We start from the raw sequence: 25,411 nt of genomic DNA on the forward strand, positions 1-25,411 counted from the left end.
CACTTGCACACTTAGGTTCCCAATCTCCTTCAAGGGCAGAACACCAAGCCCGTAAAGACGGTCATAAAACCTGCCTCCCAAAGGTCCACAGCACCTCCCAGTGGTGATGCCCTGGGGGAAAAGCCTTTGATGGACATCACTCAGGTCATAGCCACTGGGGGAGGGGAACTGTGTATCAGTGAAAGAGCTCATTTGATCCCACCTGACATTTCCCAAGCTTTGTCAGACACCTCTTGGCTTGGGAACTGCGTGGTTACTTTTGCAACAAAATATTTAGAACTGGATGTTTTTCTCCACGTAGATTATGCTGCAAAACGAGAAATCATAATTTAATGTCACCTATTTAGTGACAAATTGTCTTCCAGACACTTACACAATTGTTTAATTGCAATTATGTAAATGCTCACAATTCTTAACAGCTATGCAATGACTGTGTTATGTAAGACAGAGACTCTGCCAGCCATTACAAATTACAGCCTGGATGTCACCAACCTCTTGACGGTTTTGTTCCAGAATGTGAGTTTCTTCCTTGGTGAATTTCACCTTCCAAACTTCAGATCTTCAGCACATTTGGATCGATTACAGGAACCACTCACCAAATCATGTTGTTGGCTAGCATTCATGGTCCTTTATACCTTTTAATCTATGCTTTCTGTGTAAGGCTATCAACTCAAGGAAAACAAAAGTTTTATACCCCCAGGAGCCTGGGTCAGTCACGTTTTCCATCCTCCAATGAGGTATCAGTGACAGCTGGGCCATTTTGTTTTCCTTTGCTTACCACAAATGAAGTAATGCAATGTTTGGATTCCTAATAGGTGCCTGTCGAGACCGGTAACATGACAGTTGGCAAATGAGCATTTTTCTACCTAAAGATCAGTAATGAATAAAATTTCCTTCTATCTTCCTGGAGAAACAATTACTATATTAAAAACCACGGTACTAATGGGTCTTTCATCCATAACAGATGTGATGTGTAAGTGAACGTCAATCTCTAGGGGTTTCTGTTGCCTCGGCAATCCAGGCAATTTTACCTGCTAATTATATTATGACTGCATGATTTATCAGCTGGGTATATATGGCCGGAGAGTCAGTAAGTGGTCAGGCTTGTCCAGATACTGTCTGGCTCTGAAGCCTTTCTTTTCTTCCCTCCAAGGGTCACTGTGTTTGCTGAGCAACATGCACCTAGGCACTGAGGCCTTGGTCCTCACCCTGAGGCTACCCAGCTGACTGAGTGATCGCATCTGTACTTGGCCTCCCAACAGGTTTGGCAGTTCAGACTTTGAAAGATGGCTGTCCTCCCCCAGGGGCCACATATTCAAACATGAGCTACAGGGCTCTAGGGGTAGCTAGATACCAACAAGGTATTTGCTACACTTCTTGGCTGTAAATGACAGTAAGAGCAAACATGGAAAACAAAGTTTGATGGTTTCAATGCGTAAGTCACAGGGCCGGGGAAGGTGTCTTCCAGCTTGGCCGAATTCTGTACGTAGAATATCAGCTCAGGCTTCAAGGTTACTCCACAGCATAGTTTTGCTTTCTCCGAGTCTCAATCTCATTCTCTCTGGGGATATGACAAGACTCCCAGGGACTCACATTCCAAATATTCTACCACCCCAAGAAAACATAGCTCTGGTCAATCGTGTTACAAAGACAAATACAACGGAACTCTGGAAATGGATCAGAATGGCTCTTCTTGATTCTTGGGCTAATGGCTTTGTTTCCCAGTCAGTCGTCTGAATAAATGGTCAGTTCCCCGGTCAGCAGGCAAGAGCTGACCATCACAGAGGGAAAGTAAAGGGTAGATAGGCACATGAGGCACTATCTATACCCAAAAGGCTAACTTACACTAATTAACCATCATGTGGTGTGCGTGAGCCCATCCAACACGTTTTTATTTAGGGAAGTGGAAATCACTCCATAATTCATGAATATATTGCATATATGTATGTAGTTGATGAGTATATTCATAGTCTCAGTATACATGCACTATTGCTTGCAAATACAAACGTGACCTTTCCCTTTCCAAGGTTCTCGCCCTAGGTGTAATAATAACCAGTGAGTGCATCTCTGTCTTCCATAGTCTGTGTAACTATAACTGCAGTCTGCATTCCTAAAACTGTGCAGATTGTGTTTACTCTAGCCAAACTGGCCCCGGTGTTACCCAATATGAATTTATTTTCCATCATGCATCTCTTCTGGACCCCTTGGCGTAGGGTGCGGTATCCATGTGAAGACCACAGAATGATCAAAAGTGACACCTGTGTGGTGTGCAGGTTAAGGTGAAGGGACTCCAAGCTGGAGGAGCAGCCAATATGGCGTCACCATTAGGACAAAAGGGAGCAGATCAGTGGCAGTGAGCCAGACCTATACAATATCAGGCCATGTGACATCAGTACAGATATCAGGAGTTCACTGTTGCCTGGCAGGCTTTGCGGGCTGACTGTGCAGCGTCTTCATTCTCTTTCTCTGTGTCCTCCATGTTCTCCTACTGCCCCGTCCTTCTGAGCCCCTGCCCTGGATCTATTTCCATTACTGCTATAAAAGCACCTTGGGGAGAAAGGGCTTTCTCATGGCAGGGAGGGCAGTGCAGCAGGCATAAAGAATGACAAGTCACATGGGGGCTAGTGGACCACGAGGCAGAAGAGCTGGTAAGGTGGACTGAGCCAGTCTACACCCCAAGAATCTCAGAATCTGAGAACGGTGGGCGTGAGCCCGTCTCTCTGCCAAACTCTCTGATCTGGACATGTAACCATGACACCCCACTGAGAGGACCATGTTAACCAGTCACTTAGCATTAAAACCTACAGTTCTCCTTGCTAATGAGGTATCTAGATAGGGCCTAAGGGTTTAACCAACGAGCTTCCCTTCCTGGGCATCCCTTCCAGCAGAAGGTCCCTGGTTCACTCTAAGTAAGCAGTATACATTACATCTGCAGCAAAATGAAGCAATCTGGACAAGCAAGGCCACCTCCAGGAGAAGGCCCTCTCTCTTCCAGTCAACCCCTCCATACTCACTCGGAACCACACTGGATGTCACCGCTGTCCACTTCCTGCCTGGCACTTAGGGAAAGTGCAGACCGACAGACTCGTCCCCAATCTTCACAGTCCCCAGTGGTGCCTGGGTTCACAGGAGGCCAGCATCTGCCCCAGGGCCTGCTGTTTCTCATCTGGAAAACCACAGGCTGGACTATGCTTTGCCTCCGCTGAGCAGCTTGCCTGCAGTGCGGGAGCATCCTAGCATCCAGACAGACATGCTCTCCTGTAGTCACGGTGCATGCTCAGCCAAGAGCAGAGAGAGGGTGAATTAATACATCAAGCTCCAGCCAATGAAATGGTGCTGTGGGTTTTCCCTTCTGAGTTAACACAAATAGAAAAACAGGCATGGCCACCCTTTAGCACAATCTCTACAGTTCCTCATGGAGACTGTCTTCATGCGTGATCCTAGATTCTGCCAAGTTGATGATTAAAACTAAGCACCATGGTACCTATTTCATATGCCACAAAATGGCCCTGGAGTTATCTCATCCCTCAGAGATGCCAACCCTCCCAATTGCATTTAGTCATACATTGTCTTGAAATGTGTTTTTGACTGAGAGTTGCCACCTTGAAACCTGTGTGAGAAATAAAATTATCCTTCCTGCACTCAACAAAAACATGCCCTCAAGCCACTGGAAAAAAATTAATGTTTAAAATGGCAAATCTAAGGTGTGCGTGTCAAATGAGTAATCTTTATTATGCATTAATTTGTTTCTTTCTGTGAAGCAACTTAAGAGTTGAAATTTCTTGTTATTACTCCAAATGGGAGTCTTCAAATGTTAACTAACAATTACGTTGATCAGTTTAAATTTTGGGGAGAATACATTTGCATATAATTGCTCTCCATATACTTATGTCAAATTTAAAGCCTATATACCCAAACATAAAACACCCATCCTGCCTGCCTTAGTTACAAACACACATTTATTTAAATGTGGTGAGCATGTTCTTTTATTGCCTAGAAAGTCAGCTTTGTTCCTTAATTGTTACAATAACCACAATTTAGAAAATTCTATTGCAACATCAATATGCTATGTGCATCTCTAACAAGGCTATCAGGGCCTGTCTGTCACCGGAACAAAGTATTCGTGTTTTGTCTACTCGAGGCTAAGAGTCTCTGTATTTAAAGAGACTTCTGCCTAGTTAAATCCTTAAGAGACTGAAAGCACAGCCCCGTCCTCGACTACTGTGTTCTGATGCCTGGACTTTTCCCTGAGCATCATGGGAAAGAGCAGTCTTCAAACACCAGCCTTCTTCTCAATTCCACCATATTTTGGTTCTCTTATCCGCTCTAGGGAAGATGTCTGCCATGAAACTGATAACCAGAAATGCCTCGCTAGAGCTTCCATTGGTCTTCAGTGCACTGCTCTGCAGAGGGCTTTCCCCGGGCGGCATCTTCCTATCATGTCAGGCCACAGAAAAAGCCCAACGCAGGGACTTAGCCTATGACAGAAAACTAGACCAAAATCCAACCAAAGTGAATTTCTCTTCCCCCTCATTTGCAATCATCTCAACAGAATGAGCAAAGATACACTGAGCCAAATCCTGACATGTCAAGATCCTTTATCCCTGCCCTAGTTAGTCAATTTTACAACAAAATCCCAAATGTTCAAACCACGCAATGAAGACTCAGGAGCCAGACACTGTGGTGAAGACCTGCTCAGAGAGAAAGAGGACGCACCCAGCTGACATTCCGTCTCCACAGACATCAGGGAGAAAAAAACTCCTTTTCTTCACACTGTGTTAAATACCCTTCAACTCAATGTCCCTCCTTCCTACTTCCATACGTTCCTTCCCTGTCAACTGGCTGCTTGCCCCACCCCTCAAACACGTGTTTGAGTTTTTAAAGCATCCACGGGAAACATGCTTTTTAAAATCATATTCAGTGTCAATTGATAAGATGGTCACTCTGACCAAATGTCATAGAATGGTTGTTTACATTTAGTCTTGATAAAACATATGCACGTTAGAATCTTTAAAAATACTACGGGATGTTTGAGGTTCTACCATATTTAATATTACGATATTACCATGGCACCTTGAGGAAAAACAAAGAAGCGAAGGTTATGTTTTGACAACGGTAAGTACGTGTGTCAGGTTAATAAGATGTGAATCATGCCGGCTACTTTCTATTGTCAATCCGGACACAACTACTTGGAGAGAGGGAACCTTAATTCAGGAATGGCCAAAGTCAGACTGGCCTGTGACAGTATCTGTGAACGACTGTGATTGGTGACTGGTAGGGAGAGTGTGGCAGCAGGCAGGATGGAGGGCGAGCCTGGCTGAGTTGTAAAGATGGCAGGTGAGTAAGCTAGAAAGCAAACCCGTAGGCGGCGGCCTCTTCTTTGGTTCTCTCTTGAGCTCCTGTCCTATCTCAACGTCGGATGGGGTTTTGGAGTTTTTGATGAACCCTTCTATCAGTGAGATAGCACTGTGAATGGGGATTGGGACGGTGGGGGAGCCTGAGAAGTTAGGAGTCATCCATGGGGTACAGGGACACAGCCTGTGCTGCAAAGCCCTCGCGATTCCAGTGTCTATGGCAGAGCTGACAACGACCTCAGGCTCAATGAGCAGCCGAGGGTTCAGAACACAGTCATCGTCCAGTGCTGCTCTTTGTTTCTATCCCCTCCCGCTCCACAGCAGGAGCCTTAGCTTACCCTGGATGGAGAAGAGCTTAGAGGGTATCAGAGTGTGATGGCTTTCATCCTCCTGCACGTCTCTGAGCTCAGGAGAGTACCTACGCCCCTGTGAGACCTGAGCTCACCTCGAGATGGCTGTACACTGATTCTTTCTAAATGACGGTCTCTGTGCAGTCTTTCTGTGGGTGAGTGCACTGAGTATGAGACAAGAGGACAGATCTTCAAGGACCAGCGTCAGAGAACTGAGAGAGGTGAGTGAATGCACATCCTGAGAGCCTTCAGTCGAGACCCGTGAGGGGAGACAACTCCCTTTGCTGCCCCCTCATAGAGGGCTATGACCGACATCCACACCGATGAACAGGCCCCCAGTAAAGCACAACTTATTTCGTTGTAGTTTTGCATAATGCAAGGACTGTCTCGGTTATTTTTCTTAAAGCTTTTACTGCTTGGTTTTGTGTCAATTTGGCATAAGCTGGAGTTACCACAGAGAAAGGAGCCTCACTTGGGGAAATGCCTCCATGAGATCCAGCTGTAAGACATTTTTTTAATTAGTGATCAGGGGTAAGAGGGCCCATTGTGGGTGGTGCCATCCCTGGGCTGGTAGACCTGGTTTCTATAAGAAATTAAGCTGAGAAAGCCACAGGAAGCAAGCCAGTAAGTAACATCCCTCCATGGCCTCTGCATCAGCTCCTGCTTCCTGACCTGCTTGAGTTCCAGTCCTGACGTCCTTTGGTGATGAACAGCAATGTGGAAGTGTGAGCTGAATTAACCCTTTCCTCCCCAACTTGCTTCTTGGTCATGATGTTTGTGCAGGAATAGAAACCCTGACTAAGACAAAGCTTTTACCAAATACCTGAAAATATGAAATTTAAGAGTCAAAGGATTTATTTTGGCACATGGTTTGAGAGGGCACCATGCACCATGGGAGCGGAGGTAGGAAGGAAACTACGGTAACAGGAGGGACCACTGAAAAATCTGATTCACAGATATTTAGAGAAACTGCGGGCTTTGCCATCTAGCGGTATGTAATTCACAAAACGCTTTATTCTCCTGTCCCATCTTCAGCCTGTGACAGGCACTTGTGAAATGATTAACCCACACTGCAGTTATAGAATATTAAGTGACAGCTAGACATAAAAGTGAGGAGAGATGGGAGCGAGGTAAGCGCGTCTCTAAAAGACACATTTTTATACAGGTAATCAATTCATCAGGACACCCAACAAATCCAAGCAACAGACTTTCAAAAGTTAATTTAAAACCAATTAGAGGATACACATCAAAAAAGACTCTGAGGAATTTATGTATTATTAATGGTTCCTCTTCTCAACTATAAAGGTTTAACAAACAGTCTATAAATCCAGGAGATACAGGACAAAGAATGAAGTGCACAGAAAGCAACTTCTGCGTGCCACTGGCCACAGCAGAGCCATGTGGCACCCTCCTCCGGGTACTTACAGAAGTTCTCCACCAGGGGCTGGTCCTCACGTTCTCAGTGTCAGGACATGGTGGTGGACTGTACCTTTGTCACCAACAACTTCAAACAGGCTTGGACGTTACACGTGTGTCCCACGCTCACCCCGTCACATGAGAATGACTGTGATAACAGTCTCACTCTGTGTGCTTCAGTATATTTTTACACTCCCCCCCACCCCGCACTGTATGAGACAAATGTTTGCTGGTGAAACTCTGAGAGGAGGCTGGGGGATCTGGCTTCATCAGTAAGTTCTTTCCATCTGAGCATGTGCATAGGAAGCTGTAATTCCCAAGAATTCACATTTAAAGGAAGTCAGATGGACTGCTGTGAACGGTGCTTTCTGAGTGTACTAGGCCCACTGTGTGCAAGAACACGCAGAGGCGTGGTGTGCACATGATCAAGCCAACAGTACTCGGGGAGTTTTTAAAAGGATGCATCAAGTTGGAGTGGATCTGATCAAAGCATACATATACGTGTATAAAATTCTCACACAAACAGCCTGGCTTGTTGGCACATGCTTGCGGTCCTAGTACTGAGGAAGCAGAAAGAGGTAGATTCTGGGACTCCCTGCTCAGCCAGGCAGCCATACTCGGTGAGTTCTATACCAACCTCATCTCAAACTCACAACAAAGCAAAAAGTGAGCAGTGCCTGAGGATCTGATCCTAAAATTAGCCAAGGCTGTCTCCTGGCTTCCATGCACATACATGCACACACACACACACACACACACACACACACACACACAGACACATACATGCACACACACACACATCTACACACAAAGACACATATATGCACACACACATGCATCACACACAAACACACATACACACATGTATGTATACACATGCATACGCACATGTACATATACACACATACACATGTAGACACAAATACACACATACGCACACAAAGATGCATACATACACAAACACACATATGTATGTACACATGTATATATACACATGTATATATACACATACATGCAAACATGTATACATACACACAAACATACATACACACACACACACACACACAAGCACACACTTCTAGCCTAAGGTATTCTTCCTAGCTGTCAATATTCAGCACCCTTCTTTCTCTTGGGACACAAATTGGCTACGAAGATTTAAAAGTTTAGTGATTTGCAGGGTTTAAATGTTTTAACCCTTTTAAATGTGGAAAGATGTTAAATCCCATTATCTCTGCAGCCACTGCCAATGTTAAAATTCAGTTTGGCTTTTTCATAGCTGCAGGTCTAAGGACTGCAGAGTTATAAAAAGACAAATGCTTTTCTCGGGCTCTATAAAGAGCTGTGTCCAACTAGGTGGCCTTCAGAAATAAAGCTGGTCAGTTCTCCAGCTGGTGGCCACTGATCAGAGCATCTAAATGAAAAGATGCGCATGTTAAGCTTCAAACCACCAGGAAGACAGGTAATGGCTTCCTCAACTCCATAGGAAGCCAGTGATTTTGCGGTTTGATGTGGGAGGGAGTAAAAAAATTTCAGACATGAATCAGAAGTATCTTAGAATAAGAAAACAAAAAATGTTGTCAGGGACCCCCAACCCCCATTCTCAGTGGGACAGAACAGAGGGTACATGTAATGACTCGGAAGCCATCTTGCTCCTACTGGAAAACAGTTGCCATGGATACCCTCCTAGGTAACCCTCTCAGGTCTTACCTCTTGGGTCCTCACGTTGATATACCCATAGTGAGTTCGAAGAGGCTGCCTGAGTGTGTAGGACAAAGGGATCCATTTGCTTTTAGGTTGTCCAAAGCAGTTCAGGAGCAAAGGGAAAGTCACGTCATTGACAAGGCGCATGGCCAGAAGCAAGACGCACAGGGCTATGAAGCTCACCGCGAGCACAGGCTTCCTCTGCAAAGGAGAAGAAAGGGAAGGAGAATGAATAACCGCTGGCTAGCCGCAGTCAGGGGTGGGCTACCCCTTTCTTTTCTCTCAGAAGAACCAGAGGAGTCTGCCTTTTAGGATGTTCTGGCTGGAGCAGGGGGAAAGTCCATCATTTGTGGAGCGGGTGGCCGTTTTGTGCCATCTGCTGAGAGCAGGCAGAGCTCTTACGCTCTCCGAGCCTTCCCCTTCCTTACCTGCCATCTTTGTACACTCCCCTTCAGTTGATAAAAACCTTAGAGCAGACATTTCCACACATAGATGACCTTTCCTAATTCCAAAGCCTCCCTCCCTGCCACCAGCCTTTCACCACCAATGTGCCAGCGCCAACAGAGGTAAGACGTCTCATCGGCCCCGCCTTCTTTAAAGGCCTTTACTGCACTTTTCTCAGAGCATAATTACAGCCATTCTTTTTCTACCACACAGTTCTCTTCTCCGTCCTGAAGCCCTGGGATGTGATTGTCACACGATACTTTGTATCCATGCCTTCTGAATAACATTACACTTTAAAGCATGCAGGCAAGCAGCAGACACTTGAGAGAAATACATAACTCTTCCACAACCGGGCTGGCCCAGCTTCCTTCCCACATCACACTCAAGTGCCTGCATTTAGAGGTTTCTGTGAACAGAAAACTTCACCTGTGCGTACAGTGTAAATTAGAACGGTTAAGCGCCGAAGAGGGAAAGACCACAGCACATGGCCTAAGAACATTCCCCTGAGTGCTGTGCGAAGAGAAAGGGCTGGCCCACCTGCCTGTCTGGGGTGACAGAGAGCAGGGACCCATAGCTGAGATGGAGCTTGATAAAATGCATGCTTTGATTGGTAGAGACATGTGAGCAGGGCTTTGTCGATGAAAGAAACAAGAAAGCATGGGTTGTCCTTAGGAACCCATCAGTCTCTCTTTCTGCAGAATGCAGAAACAAAGTTGCAAGCAAAAGTTCCACAGGGCCACCCTGGGTACCTCACTAAGATGTGCACTCCGAGTCCGTCCCTTGTTGTTTTTTTTAAGGGTGAGAGCCATGTTTCGGTCAGGCAGCAGGGCTGGTACCATGGAGCATGTGGAATGACGTAGTTACAAAGGAGTAGGGACTCGTCCACGTGGTGCAGACAGAGGTCTTGTAAGCAAAGGATAGAAACTGGAGCGGCAGAGACCTGCAGTAGGTGAGGAGCCTCGGTTCAGATGGAAGGGCCCAGACTCTCATCAGACAGAACCTTAGTGGTAGACAAGAAACTCGGAGTTGACTTTGAAGCCAGACAGCTGCAGTGCTACAGGGAATCCTGGGGAAGTCAACAGGGTCACAGAATTTACCCAAGGGAGCCAGATGATAAAGCCCTCGGCTCTCTGGGGGCAGAAGAAAGTTAAGGCTAGGGATGGAGAGATGGCTCAGTGGTTAAGAGCACTGGCTGCTCTTCCAGAGGACCAGAGTTCAAATCCCAGCAACCACATGTACTGGGATCTGATGTGTCTGAAGTCAGCTACAGTGTACTTATATATAATAAATAATCTTTTTTTTTTTTTAACAAAAAGAAAGTTCAGGCTAGAGTAGAGCAGAGAGCAGCAGTGTGGGCCTCAGAAGCAGGAGGTGCGGCGCGCAAGGTGCTAACAGAGAGAGAGGGCCCTGCGGGCAGAAGCAGAGCTTAACCTGCAGCCACCTTACCGAAAATGGGAGCTTCTAAGGAGTGGCTTCCACTCTCACTGAGGCTGGGTTTGGGGCCTTTACTTCCTGGTGTAATTAGATCCAGAATCTCTCAAGGAAGAAAAGAAACCTCTAAAGACGCTGCGGTATGTCCTGGGTCACAGAGGCAGCTCAGGCCGTGAGGCTGGCACTCGGATGTCACCAGCCCTTCCTAAAGTCTTCATTCTTGCTCAGCGTTTGCAGTTTGTAAAGCCCACATTCCTCTGTCTAGCCAGCCCAATCTTCTCCTCACCCGACAGTCCCCTGAGCTCTGCCTCCTCAAAACCCCTTCTCTCCCCACTAACCACCACAGCCTTACCTCATTTAACCTCCCAGTCATGAAGAAATGTTTGAATTTGTTCTGTGGAATCATTATGTCCGCAACCCTGCCGTGTGTCAAGGTGACCGTGTAAATGAGGTGACGAATCTCACAAGTTTAAAGGAACACTAGCCAGAAGAGACGGCTAAAGAAAAGCAAAGAGAGCAGTCGCCCATTCAATAAACAGGTAAGAACCCCTTGCTTTCCCTGCCACCAAACCATCAGCTGCTCGGAAGGAGACCCAGATGTGCTCTGGCTCTGCTCTACTCCTGAGCCCAGCAGGCCCTTTGCTTCTCTCAGCTGCTGAACTTGCTTGGCTGGGTGTCATACAGCGCCCTTCGGAATCTACCACTCATAACAGCAACTCGCATATAGTGCACACAGAACACAAAAATACAACGATTGCTTTTAAAGGAAGCTTCAAACCACGACGAAGTCACAGTGGCAGGAGCCAGTGCCCCTGGAATCCGTGTCTGTATCCTGGGGCTATCAAAGGAAAGTTAGCTGGAGCAAAGAGTGGGTGGGCTACTGGGTGGAATCAGCCCCCCGACCCCTGTACTGTCCCCAGAGCTCCATTGACAGGGGTCATGGGTTTTCTTCCCATGGCTCAGACCTCCAGATCTGCTTCTGCTATATTGTGACAACCAGGCTCTCTCTTTGTCTAATGCACCACTACTCCTGTCTGGCATGAAAGTAACTCACAGGGCTGACACAAAGCATCCTAAACCTCACCAGGGAAGGCAGAACTTTAGGCTCTGTTGGGAGGCACCAACACTCTAAAAGTGGAAGACAGTATTAGGGTTCAATCGTCCTTACACCCGTGTGTGTACATGTGTGTGTGATTGTGGGTGTGCATGCACATGGAAGCCAGGGGTCACAGGAGACATCTTGCCTGATCACTTTCCACATACTGTTTGGGACCAGGTCCCTCACTAAGTGTGGATCCCAGCAAGCAAGCTAGTGACAACTGTTAGCCGTGTTACCTGCATCTGCTGTGGGGGTCTCATTATACCACTTGCTTTTGCTTTTACTTAGGTTCTGGGAACCAAACTCGGTGTTCATGCTCGTAGTGAGGACTTTACCAACAGGCCCATCCCCCCAGAGCCTAAATGTTGATTACTGATGGATAATAAGTAGTAGCTCTCTTATGGCCATATGAAATGCATGATAGACTAGAAAAACCTTTCACTATCTGGAGCAGCTGCAAACCCTTGAATTACTGGGGCAGCTGCTCCTCAGCTACCACGGTGCCAAGTAGATCTGATGAATCGCTTCAGGGAAAGTTCATTCCTCCTTTGTTCTTCATTGGGGGGCGTCTAAGGGGCCGTTAGCAGTGAAGACATTTAGAACTGAACCCTCTCTGCACTGCAAAAATCTCCATCGGAAAATGTGACATTCCACCAGCTCCCTCACTGGAGCTGGAATGTAATTCATCGGCCTTGTCACGGAAATGCCTATTTCTATTTCAAAACAGTCTCCTCGGAGAGGTCACACAGAAGGGACACAGGTGTGCACCTGTTGGCCTCTCGAGCCACTTTAAGTGATCTTTTCTATCCTTCCCAGCCCAGAATGAATCATTCCCCATGCCCTGCAAACTTTATTAACCTCGTCAGTTGGGAACTGCCTGTCAGAACCACACCTTCATCAAGGATGCCCGAGAGAAGGCGTAGTTTTCTACTGAAGTAAGACTGCACAATGATTCAAGGTAGCTGCAAATGGAGATGACTTTTTTCTTCATATGCTGCCATTTACCCATAGGAAATGTGAAATGCAATAACGATTGTTTTTTTTTGTGTGTGTGAATACTCAATCACCTCACAGCCTGGCTGGTCTCTACCTGTTGCCCGGCAGTGATTCCAGCCAATACTAGTTCTCTCTGACTGGAACGTGCCATCAGTGCCCAGCTCCAAACTGTCTTCCTGATGAAGAGATCTTCACACCATTTGTAGAGAGCTAACTCAGCAAACCAGAGTGTGTGAGTAAATCCTGCATTTTCTTTGTCTGTTAAATCAACAATGTTCTGACAGGTCCCACTTACTAAGTGACATGGCCTCTGGGGGAGGTCCCACTTGGTTTTTGTTGGGTAGGGATCAAGAAAGTCATGATAAAAAGGTGGGATGTCCTGATGAGACACTGAGAACATACTGAAGGTCAAACAAGAGCAGCTCAGGGAAATTAACGGAGCCAGAATCTAGGAGGCTGGTGTAGAGTTCTTGATATATTAAAGATCCACATATACACTGTTTGCTTTGAAAACAGTGCGGACCTGAGTTTGATCTCCTGCACATGCATGTAAAGTTAAATGTGGGAACATGTGCTTTGTAGCCCAAGCCCTAGTGAGATAGAGGCAGGGTGATTCCTGGGGCTCAGACAAGGAAGCTGGGGGCAGGGGAGCAAGGGACACATCTCAGTGAAGTACACACAGTGCAAGCATGGAGACTTGAGTTCAAATCCCCAGAACCCACAGAGAAAGCTGGACACAGTGGGGTGAGTCTACCCCAGCTGAGGGGCTGGGGAGCAGGGTAGAGATAGCAGCATCAGGGAGCCCACTCATTGATGAGATCCAGGTTCAGGGAGAGACCCTGTCTCAGAATGTAAGATGAAGGGTGTACAGGAAAGACCAGAGGTTGACCTTTGTGCTCATACTCCCAGAAACAAGCAAATATACCACATCAATGTGTGTGCGTGCATACACACACCCACACACACACATACACACACACACATACACACATACACACACACACACACACACACAGACACACACACACATACACACATACACACACACACAGACACACACACACAGACACACACACACACATACACACATACACACACACACACACACACACACACACACATGGGACAGGGGGAGAACTATGGTATTAGCTCCAGAGGAAGGACACCCAAAATTCATCTGTGGCCTTTATATGCATTTGTACATGCATGCATGCAGACACACTTGAATTATGTGAACATGCACACATAACCATACCTAAACAAAAATTTAAATTATTTCTATCTACACATAGTTGTGCAGGCATATATTGAGTTTATGTGTACAGCGTATATATGCAGGCCAGATGTGGATGTTAGATTCCCTGGCACTGAATCTAGTGTGAACCACCTTGTGGGTGCTGGGACTCAAATGTTAATAGCAGTAGGCACTCTTAACCACTGAGCAACCTCTCCAGCTCCCACTAAAGGAAGATTTTAAGAACAGTTTTAAGGACGGTGGAGAGACAGGAGCTGGAGTCAGAAAGGCGTGAGCAGGAGTTACTTGAAGCACACTAGGAAACCTACAGCGGGACTGGAGAACCCACAGGGGGCCTGAGCAGGAGACAGAGGCTTGGTTCTGGAAAGCTCCCTCAGGCGGTGTGGTGGATGGACGGGAAGGACCGTCAGTGGGGTGCTGAAGTCCGGGTAGAGGATGAACACAGCAGTGAGTCCACAATCTTAACGGCAGACACTTAGTGGGTGGTATAGGTGTAGGACGTGTGTTCAAGGTTTCCCGGATAAGCAGTAAGGACCTGAGGCCCACGCAGTCACGGATGAAGAGTAAGCAGAGGCATTGTTATCCTGATCCGATGTCAGATCCCGAGTTCGGGGCGTGGATTAACCAAAGCTTTAATTACCATGTGTCCGAGTCGGCGTTCTGCTGCTGGGAAGAGTCACCACCAAGGCAACCCTTATCAATCATTTAATTAGGGGCTTGTTTACGGTTTTAGGGGTTTAGTCAATTATCGGCATGGTGGGATGCAGGCAGGTACGGTAGCTGAGAGTTCTACATTGGGAGTGGAAGGCTTCAGGGAGAGAGAACCACAGGGCCTGGCTTAGACAAAGGTCACCCCAGTGACATGCTTCCTCCAACAAGGGCACACCCTCTAAGCCCTCTCAGTTAGTGTCACTAATGTCCCTAATGACCAAGCATTTAAATATATGAGCCTATAGAGGTCATCCCTACTCAAACCACGAAACAACTCATGCCAACAGGAATGCTCTCAGAGAACAGGTTCAGAAACACTAACACCAGCTCTAAGTAGGTTTTGAAACATACTGTGTCAACAGATCAAATATCTATTTCATATGGAAAAATAAGAGACCCGCATGCTGCAGAGCAATCAGACTTACTCTGAAATCAGTGATTGTGGACAAATTTAATTCATTTCCCCTAAATCTGGCTTTATTCCCAGTATTAGAAAGACAGCTACAAGAAAGCCTTGGGTAGCCGGGAGGGAGAATAGGGTAATCCTCATGCGGTTCTCCAGACACTGGCACCTTTGTCTTACTGTGAACACTCATAGGTACCACGGGATGGGGTGGGCATGGCTTCCTGCCTCAGCTCCACCATCCCGTGACTCCCTTCCTTATCTCAGACCCCGATAGAAGGCAAACTGGTAGTTATGTACGAATAAGATATACTTAAGCACATGAGCAGATAATGAAAAAGTGGTACACATCCAAAGTGGAATTTTACCACACCACACAGAATAAGCCGTGATCAAAAGGACAAATATTGCATATTCTCCACCATATGTAAACCCCAGCTTCTAAAGATTATATGTGGGGGCGGTGGTGGGGGAAGGGAGGGAGTGTGGGTATGAGTTTGGAAATGAAAAAGGGCCCATGAGAAAGGGAAGAGGCTCGAGGGAGAGACAACAGCTGTGGAATAAGAATAGAAGAGACCCAAGGCCATCCAGAGACTGCCCCACCTGGGGATCCAACCCATATACAGCCACACCCTATACACTATTGCTGATGACAAGAAGAGCTTGCTGACAGGATCCTGATGTAGCTGTCTCCTGAGAGGCTCTGCCAGAGCTGCACAAATACAGAGGCAGATGCTCACAGCTAACCACTGAACTGAGAGTTGGGACCCCAAAGGAAGCATTAGAGAAAGGACTGAAGGAGTTGAAGAGGTTTGAAACTTCATAAAAATAACAGTATCAACCAACCAATATCCCAGAATTCCCAGGAACTAAACCACCATCCAATGAGTGCACATGGAGGGACCCATGGCTCCCGCCGCTTATGTAGCAGAGGATGGCCTTGTCAGGCATCAATGGGAGGAGAAACCCTTGGTCCTGTGAAGGCTCGATGCCCCAGAGTAGGAGAATGTCAGAGTGGGGAGGTAGGAGGCGGTGGATGTGTGGGCAGGAGAGCACCTTCATAGAAGTAGGGGGAGGGGATGGGATAGGGATTTCTGGAAGGGGAAACGCGGAAAGGGGATAACACCTGAAATGTAAATTTTCCAAAAAAATATTCAATAAAAAAGTGAAAAAGAAAAGAAAAAAAGAATGGAAGAGACCAGACAAAGGGGGCAGGGAAGACGAGGAGTAACACAGGAAGCCAATCAACACAGTCTCCATGACAGTGGCCAGTGAAACTGTTATGTCTATTCTCCTAAAGGGGTGTGGGTCAAAGAAACAACTATTCCTTTGGCCCAGTGTTCCCCCTCAAGAATTCGGCATGCTTATCAGTGTATCACGATAAGACAAGGATTCATTCATCAGTAGAAATTAAAACTGCAGAAGGCAAAACCCAGGTCCAGAAAGTGCTCAAGGGAGCACCACCATAACTGTTCTGAGCAGAAAGCAGGCCACAAAGGACAAAACAGATGGTCATAGCTGTCCCAGGAAGTCTGGTTTTGGATGGTTTCCCTATGAAGGGTGCTTCTTGTGGCTGGAACATACTGACCATAAAGATACCACATGGGCTCATACACAACCTCCTGACCTGTGCTCAAACCACAGGGAAGTGTCCCCACAAGCTACTAAGACACCTGCACATTTCCTTTTCTTTCCTTTGGGGTAAATATATTTATTTAATTTTTAATCATTCTCTGAAAATTTTGTGCATATACACAACATATTTTCTTCACATCTATGCTCTATTTTACTCTAACTCCTCCAAAAGCCCCTACAAGCTCCTCCCAACTTCGTAGCCTCTTCTTTCTCTATATTATCCACAGACTACTATTGATAACACTATCAGTATGCACACAATACAGACCTAGACATGTGACAACATCCACAGGAAAAGCCAACTGTTCATCTATGGAAACCAACTTTCAGTAGCTCTCAACCATGGGTAAGCCCTGTGAACCCCTCTCCAGCAAAAGTCAGAATGTTGACTGGATTGATTTTGTATAGGTCTTACGTTGGCCATTGGTGTCTGTGAACTTTCCAGGCCCTTGTTTTGTCTACCAGACCTGTTTTAGGTATCCCAAGCTGTTTCAAACTCACTATATAGCCAAGTTTAGCCCTAAATTCCTGGTGATGCTTTTGCCTCCACATCCTGAGGGATAAGACTAGAGGCACAGACCTTCACTCTCAGTCTTATGAGGTTCTACGGACTGAATTCGGACTTCTTGATCATCAAGCAAGCATTCCCCCAACTGAGCTACATCCCAAGCCAAGTATAGCCCAGGCTGGTCTTGAACTCATGGTCTTCCTACTTCTTCCTCTTCAGCATTTGCCTACTAGTGTGTGTTATCACAGTATGTGTGTTAGATATGAGGTTTGCTGAGAGCAAAAACTTGTGCTGTGGCTCAGCAGAGAGTCACAGAAAGTCAACCAGAGGAGTTAGTTCTACGATAGACAGCGGAAGCTGAAGCAACGACCATGGAGTTCTTTACATCTAACTCTTTTGGACACAAAGAAAAACATTCTTCAGGCCTGATGAAGCCCCTTTCTGTATGGCCCTGTCCCTGGGTGAGGGAGGAGAGGCGCTACCCAACCAGGCACAAGGAAGGTGACTAGGCAACCAGTCCAGCCATCTCTGCTTCCTTCTCAGGCACCTCACCACGTGCATTTTCCTTCTAGAAACAGCTTATCTTTTTACCACAGTGACGACTGTCATCTAGTAGCCAATTCTTACTCTTGAGGTATTCACACAGTACCAGTAGGGCCTAAGCACAAATTTTGGCGGTCCGAGTATCATTAGAGCAGAAGTCTTGCCCAGTAGCATCAAAATAACTCAAAAACTTGTGCCTTGGACAATGATGCCATCACCCATTGGGGTCTTTTTCTGAATCTACACAATCTTACACCGTGCAGAATTTAGCTTTTCAAGCACATTCTGATCCATTATTTCACGTGGCACTCAGTTAACTGGAGGAAAGAAAGGACAGATACTTAAGTCTCTTCTCCCTGATCCACTGCACCTTTCCTGTCCTGTTTCCAGTCTTGCTACCTAGATCTCATAGCCCTGTTCACATCACTTGAACCTGTCCCTTCTTATCATCCCATCTCCCCAAATGCAGAAATAACTCAGTTTGGATGGTGTGTCCAGTATAACCCCCACTTCTTTCACCCCTAGGTTTCTGTGTGTGGCATCAGGTGAACTGGGGTATGAAGTAGAGGGAAAGATTTTTCTTAACTCTGCTCAGTAAGGGTATGAACTCAGTCAGGACAATGAATCTGCTCACATGTCAACACCAAGCTCGGACCTCCAACTGACAAGAACCATCTGAGGGGGAGAAAGAAAGAAAAAGAAAGGAAGGAAGGAAGGAAGGAAGGAAGGAAGGAAGGAAGGAAGGAAAGAAAGAAAGAAAGAAAGAAAGAAAGAAAGAAAGAAAATGGGGGATGGAGGAAAGAAGGAAGAAAGAAAGAAAAGAAGGAAGGAAGAAGGAAAGAAGAAGGAAGGAAGGAAGGAAGGAAGGAAGGAAGAAGGAAGGAAGAAGAAGGAAGGAGACAAGGATGGAGGAAGGAAAGGTTATCAATTTATGAACAGAAAGCTAAATTCTCTAAAAGTATTCAGATTAGATTATAAGAAGAGACAGCATTTTCCCCAAGTGGGAGAACTCACAAATAGCTTCTCCCTCCCCCCACCCCCTAGTGGGAAGTAGGGAGCATCTCAGTTCATAGACCCTGAGTGAGGACAGCTCTGCTGTGTTGCTGCTGGCAGACCCCTCAGATCAACATCCTCTGTGTGGTGCTCCCTAAGGGCTCACAGGAATCTGCATTTCCCCAAAACTCAGCTCTGAGGGAAACACTTGACGTAAAACCTTCTACCACAGGAAGAACAGTGGATAGACAGAGTACACTGTCCCAGCAAGGACAATCGTCCTGGGGGCTGCAGTTAGCCTTGTGCTCACCAGCCATCCGGCAAAAGACAGCTAAGGCTTTTCTTGCTGAAAATCGTTTTTAGGGGGAACCTAACTACACACACACATGTCAAGTGACATCACAGAGCCACTTAACCTTGGTCACCCTGCTTAGGCTTCTTGTGCCTGCCTGTCTTCCCACCTGAAACTGGAGCAAAGAAAAGTCCCTAACCAATATGATTACTTAAAAGTTTACATGAGTGGCTATGTATAAAGAGCCTTTGGGATGCTTCCTGGTAACAAGAAAGTCGTAATCAGAGGTGGGCTTTTATTATATCATGGTTCCGCAAGACACCTTCCACCCACTAATCAGACTATACGAAAGAAAAGCTGTGATGAGTCTGAGGCAAGACCTCAACACCGGGCCAGCACACAAGGGAGCCTCTCCTTGCAGTCAAAAGATGGAAGTATCTCCCATGCTCATGGATTGGCAGGATTAATATAGTAAAAATGACCATCTTGCCAAAAGCAATCTAGAGATTCACTGCAATCCCCATCAAAACCAGACACCACACCCAGAGCACCCAGAGACCAAACAACCAAACAAAGAGTACACATGGAGGGACCCATGGCTCCAGCCACATATGTAGCAGAAGATGACCTTATTGGACATCAATAGGAGTAGCCCTTGGTCCTGGGAAGGCTTCATGCCCTAGTGTAGGGGAATGCCAGGGTAGGGAGGTGGGAGTTGGGGGGGCACCCTCATAGAAGCAGGAAGAGGGAGTATGGGAAAAGGGGTTTCTGAAGGGGAAACTGGGAAAGGGGACAACATTTGCAGTGTAAATAAATAAAATATCCAATAACAAAAAAAAAAAAAAAGTGTCCAGAAGTAACTCTGCCTTTTGAGAAGAACAAAGAGAAAAAGCAGAAAAATAGTCCTTCCTGTCCATGAACTGAACCATACGCAGATTCTCCTGAAGGCATAATGTCAATGGCCACAGGTTGGAAGTGCCCCCAGGTGAACATTAGCCATGCTACCCATAATTTCCATCTGCTCTGAAAGAACTTAACTGTGTTCACAGTGGATACACTGCACAGTGGGATTGAATATATCTGAAAATGAGAACCATTGTAGAAGCCAACGAAATGTGCTGACGAAAAATGAGAACTCAGAAGTCAATGAAAACACCTAATCGTGGCTGTAGCTGCAGTCCCCTCCCCCACCATCCTCTAAAGAATTAGGGATGGTAGACATTTTATTTTAAATATTCTTCAACTCATACCCAGGGACACAAACAACGCCATGAAGAAAGGAGGGACTCAGGGAGGTGTCCAAGATGCTGGAATTTACAGTGTAACCGGCAATTTTCTTATGTTGATGCATTGCTGTGAGGGAAGACATGTCCAACTTGCATAGCATCGTCCATGAGCTTGGGAGCCAGACTACATGAAGGAGAGAGTGAGCTGAAGCCGGCCCTCACTGGCCAGCCCTTCCTGACCACAGATGTACAGTGACCATCTGCCTCACACTCCTGCCATGTCTTCTCCACCATGATGGGCTGTGCTCTCAAGCTTTGAGCCCAGGCAAACCCTTTCTTCATTATATAGCTCTGGTCTGGTGCTTTGTCATAGCAACGGAAAAGCAACCGCTACAATATGGGAGAGCAGCAACAACCAAAGGAAGTGCCTTCCCCCTTTGAACATGGCATGCAACGCAAACACATCCCACATATATCTATCTGTGTATAGAAATGCAGGTACCTCTCTAATGTATCTGGGTATAGAAATAAACTTTGTCACCTCCCAGCATCTTTGGAGAATAGGCACCCCCTCTTGCAGGTCTAAGTTACCCCTGGAAAAGAGACACATACATATCAAATGGCTTTTCACTAAAACCTGAGCAGAGTTTAGCTGAACATGGGTCCCATGGTAATAATAAGTAGTATTGTTCTAAGAATAGTGGAGTTTCTAAGTAGGACAGTTGTGGATTTAATACTGTGCTGTCAGGAAGCTAAACTGCTTCTGCAACTTAAAGAATATTAGTGAGTTACTCATGGTGTGTCTGTGCAGAAATGTATCCACTGCTCAGTAAGACTTTACCATCCGCCAGAGCGTGACAATTTTTATCACCATCAGATCAGCCCGTGTGCTATTTACTAAGATTGCTTGCTATCTCCAGTATCTAAACTCAACGGTCCAAATTCCCACCATATCCATTCTCCCTCCTCACCCACGCCGTCTCTCTGAGTAGCTGCCATAGCCCTCACAAAGTTAAAACCTCAGCTCTATGTACTAGCTCCATGAACTTACACATCTTTATTCTAACTGAATCTGGATCCTTGTTTGTAAAATCAAAGGGATGTTACAACAATTCAAGCAGGGAACACAGAGGACTGGGCTGGATACATGGGGGGCAGTTGACAACCATTAGTACCCTTCCTTAAATCTACAAGAGCTGGACATCATTGGGTATCTTCTTTCCCTTACTACCTCTTTCTCTCTTGGGATAGCAATGACTACCAGCCCACCATTATCATCCCTCAATTCAGCACACGACCCAATAGCATTCCCTTTCTTTCTTTTCAAGCAGACATCATTAATCAACCACAGCACCCTTCCCCTAAGTCAGGATACAAATTCAGAATCTTTTCAACACAATAGTGTGGACAGGAGTGACAGCCGTCAGTTTACCACTTACTGTCGAGCAGGGAATAGCTGAAGGCCAGAGGCTATACCTTAATGCATCTTACACAAGCCGTGACAACCACACTGCTCCCTCTCTGGACCTGGGTTGCTGAAGGCCAGAGGCTATACCTTAATGCATCTTACACAAGCCGTGACAACCACACTGCTCCCTCTCTGGACCTGGGTTTCCGCGATTGCTGACATTGCTGAGGAGGAGAGGCTCAAGCACGGCACTATACAGGGCTTCCCTCCAGGGCAGGCCAGGCACCTATCTCGGCATAAGGCTTACAGAAACACTCACCCATAGAAGCCAGAGACTATGGAATGGAAACTGAAGTGGTGTGAGACTGTGTCATCTTCTATCTTAGCTGGCGGACCCTCCCTGATCGCAGCTACCTGGCACCTACTGAGAAAAAGCTGGAGCTAAGATATAATTTGCCCTTTTAGCCCTTGGCTAAGAACAAACCTCTGCGTATTTTTTACCTGGTTTTGTAGTACAGACTGTGTTGTCTGTCATCTAGACAGAGTGGGGTGTGTAAGCACACATGGCCAAGCATTTTCCATGAGCCCTAGCCACGACAGGGGGATTTCGGGTGCCTACGAAGCTAGTTTGTCAGAAACATGATTGTATAAGAAACGAAGCCACAGAAGAGAGGGTACCTGGGAATGTTCGCTGGATGCATCATTTTTGAAATAAGGGGGAAATCTCTTTTCAGATCTCACACGGGACTGCAGAAAGATGAAAATTTCTCTGGATATTATTTTGACAATTTCATAAGCCAAATATTCAGATTTATTCAGTGCACATTATCATGAAAATACACATGAAGCTGCTTCTCAGGGAAGAATGACCAACAGCTGTGAAGAAGTAAGGACCATTTCTCCTCACTGAGAAAAGGCTGCGCACAGGTGGAAGCATGCTGGCATCTTTTGTGTGTGTGTGTGTGTGTGTGTGTGTGCATGTGGGTGTACGTGTGTGTGTATGCAGGTATGAGCATGTGGGTGTGCATGTGTGTGTATGCAGGTATGAGCATGTGGGTGTGTTGTGGATATGTGCACATGTGTGTGCACGTGTGTATTTGCGTGTGCACTCACAGACGTGCTATGTGACTTCTTATTTTGATAACCTTTTTGTGCCTAGTGTGTGAGCCTCTAGGGTGGCCCAGTCTTGGTGGGTATTCTGTGCAGAACTGAGTCCTAATAACTAAACCATGACAACTTCTAAGTGGGTGACTCTGTACAAGCACCAGTACTGGCTGCCGACCTCTCGCCGCTGCAGACACCTGCCAAATAGCCCGCTAGAGTCTTCGCACCAATGAGGGGGCCCAGTCTCTGCACGCACTGCCTGGCGGAAATTGAGCAGGAGCAGGAGTGTGAGTTGCATGTAGGGTGCATCCACTTTACTCACGGCCTCCCTCTGGTGCCAGAAGAGAAGAGCCACCTGCACACCCCTGTGCTTCCCCAGTGGCTAAGAACCACATCGATATTAGACAACAACTCCGTGATTCCTTAAAAACAGCCTTTCCCACACTCGTTAGGTAATTTTCCCAAAGCATTAAGTTGGCCCATATTTTTAGAATATTTTGACATTTTCATGTGTTTTATTTTTAGGTGATATTCTGCAAATCAGATTTTGCTCCTGTTTTGACAAAGCCTTTTTTTCTCCCTGAGTAAAACAGAGAACAGTTCAGCAAGACAGGGCACCTTTTTATCTGGGGGAAAAAGCCTCTCAGCGTAGTAGACAGTGGGAGCAGACCAGAGGCAGCATTTCCTAGATGTGAGCAGCGCAGCATTGTCCCGGGGGATGAGCCAGCAGCAAACTACTTTATTCCCGTGCGGCACTGAGAGCAGGCCTGAATACTCTGAATCTCTATCATTTTTATTGCCCTTTACACTGAATTACTGTGAAAGAAAGAAGACTTTTGTGAGGACTCAAAATCAAAATAGTTTAAGAGCATTTAGACTCTACCTCCAGGACATAAAGCAAAGCTTAAGAAAGCAAATTATTCTGCTGAGGGACCCCAGACGCCTTCCTGCTGAGCAGGCCCCACCCCAGGGAGGCAGGCCTCATAAAATATTTATGGTGACTTTCAAGGAGAGCCTACAGAATTCCTTCTGTGGTTCTGGGAATCTGTGGCTTTGGGACTATCCCTGTCCTCAGTGAGATTTACCCCAGGGTGCTCTATCTCCTGAGACAACCCAACCTCTCATGCTCCCTTTGAGATTTACCTTAAGACAAGCCCTAATTGACCATTCACTGGAAAACACACTTTACCCCACTCCTAAGGAATCCTGTTGGGTATTTACCATTTCTTGCAATTCTAGGGCAAAAGATTGTAGTAGATCCGATCTGTCAGTGTAAAAGGGATTCTGATGATCACAGTGACTGGAGCCCCTCATTTTCCACATGTCACTCTCTGTTCAAGTGAAAGGAGAGAGCACACGTATGACCCACGCAGTGTCTGAGCAGGACACGGGAGGCTTGTGGGGTCTGACCCCTAACAGTTTCTTCAGCACCATCTCTGTTTTCCCAAATGTACAACTCTCCAATCAGAGAAGGCATGCTCTGGTTCCTGCCTGTGGCTGCGTCCCACACTGCTGTGGTGTGGGCGTGTCCTATCAGACATTCAGGGACCAGGAAGATTTTGGTTTGAGGGCTTTTCTTGTTACTATGTACACACTTTTTTCCCCACTTGAATATTCAAATCCAGTAATCTGAAATCAAAAATAATCCTTCAAATTGAAATTTTAAGCGTCATACTGCTGCCGAAAATTGTCTTAACATTTCAGATCAGCTGCATTTGCATTTCTCCGAGAGAAAATACTCCACCTTGGGGTCTGTAGCTTTCATTTCCTTTTTCTACACCAAAGTCTGCTTCAGAGGAGTTTAGTGTTAATTTGTTTGCATTCATCCATTCCTTCATTTTTATTTTAGGGCAGGATCTTACTCTGTCCCAGACTGACCTGGGACTGACAACGAAGCTCGAAGTGGCTCGGAGGGCCACTGATATTACTGCCTCAGTTTCCTAAATGCTAAAACTCTTTTAGACTTAAAACTTCACTTCTTCCTTAAAGATAACTCGCCTTGTAGCTCACGACCGGCTGGCATCAGCTGAGCCCTTCTGCGCTCTGCACCGATACTTAGACCCTTTGCATCTGACACTGGGGCATCGGATTCCGACCAGACTTCCTAAAGAGTTTTCCCTGCACACGGTTCAAGGATGAATTATCCCATATTTGGTCACAAAACTGGCTAGCCCTACAAACAAACATGTCTAAATAATGCTCTGAGGGGGAAAAACTGCGCCTGTACCCCTGCGCCTGTAAACATGTGTACATATTACGTGTGGAAACATTGTTAGTGAGTCGGTGAATGAAGTTAGCTAACGACTGACCTTTGGATGCTTACGATGCACAGGATACAGGATTTAAGCCTTGCTGGACAGTGGATGCTACGCTTTCACCATTTCCAACAACCCCACAGGAAGGACAACATCAACCAACCAGACCCCCAAAGCTCCCAGGGACCAAACTACCAAAAAAAGAGTAATTGTGGAGGGACCCATGGCTCCAGCTGCATATGTAGCGGAGGATGGCCTTGTCTGGCATCAGTGGGAGGAGAGGCCTT

The 25,411-nt window shown here is 46.3% G+C and overlaps 1 protein-coding gene across 1 annotated transcript in view; it reads right to left on the reverse strand.

The window, feature by feature from the left end:
- ST6GALNAC3 (ST6 N-acetylgalactosaminide alpha-2,6-sialyltransferase 3) overlaps window positions 1–25,411 on the reverse strand; it is a gene marked incomplete at its 3' end in the record, with an annotated part of 474,240 nt that overhangs the window by 274,153 nt on the left and 174,676 nt on the right. The window contains exon 2 of the mRNA XM_080915383.1: window positions 8,828–9,022. Within this exon, the coding sequence (XP_080771509.1) occupies window positions 8,828–9,022 (195 nt within the window). The remainder of the gene's footprint in view (window positions 1–8,827; window positions 9,023–25,411) is intronic.

Source organism: Micromys minutus (assembly GCF_963924665.1).
Source record: "Micromys minutus genome assembly, chromosome: 4".
In the NCBI taxonomy this organism is placed as follows: Eukaryota; Metazoa; Chordata; class Mammalia; order Rodentia; family Muridae; genus Micromys; species Micromys minutus.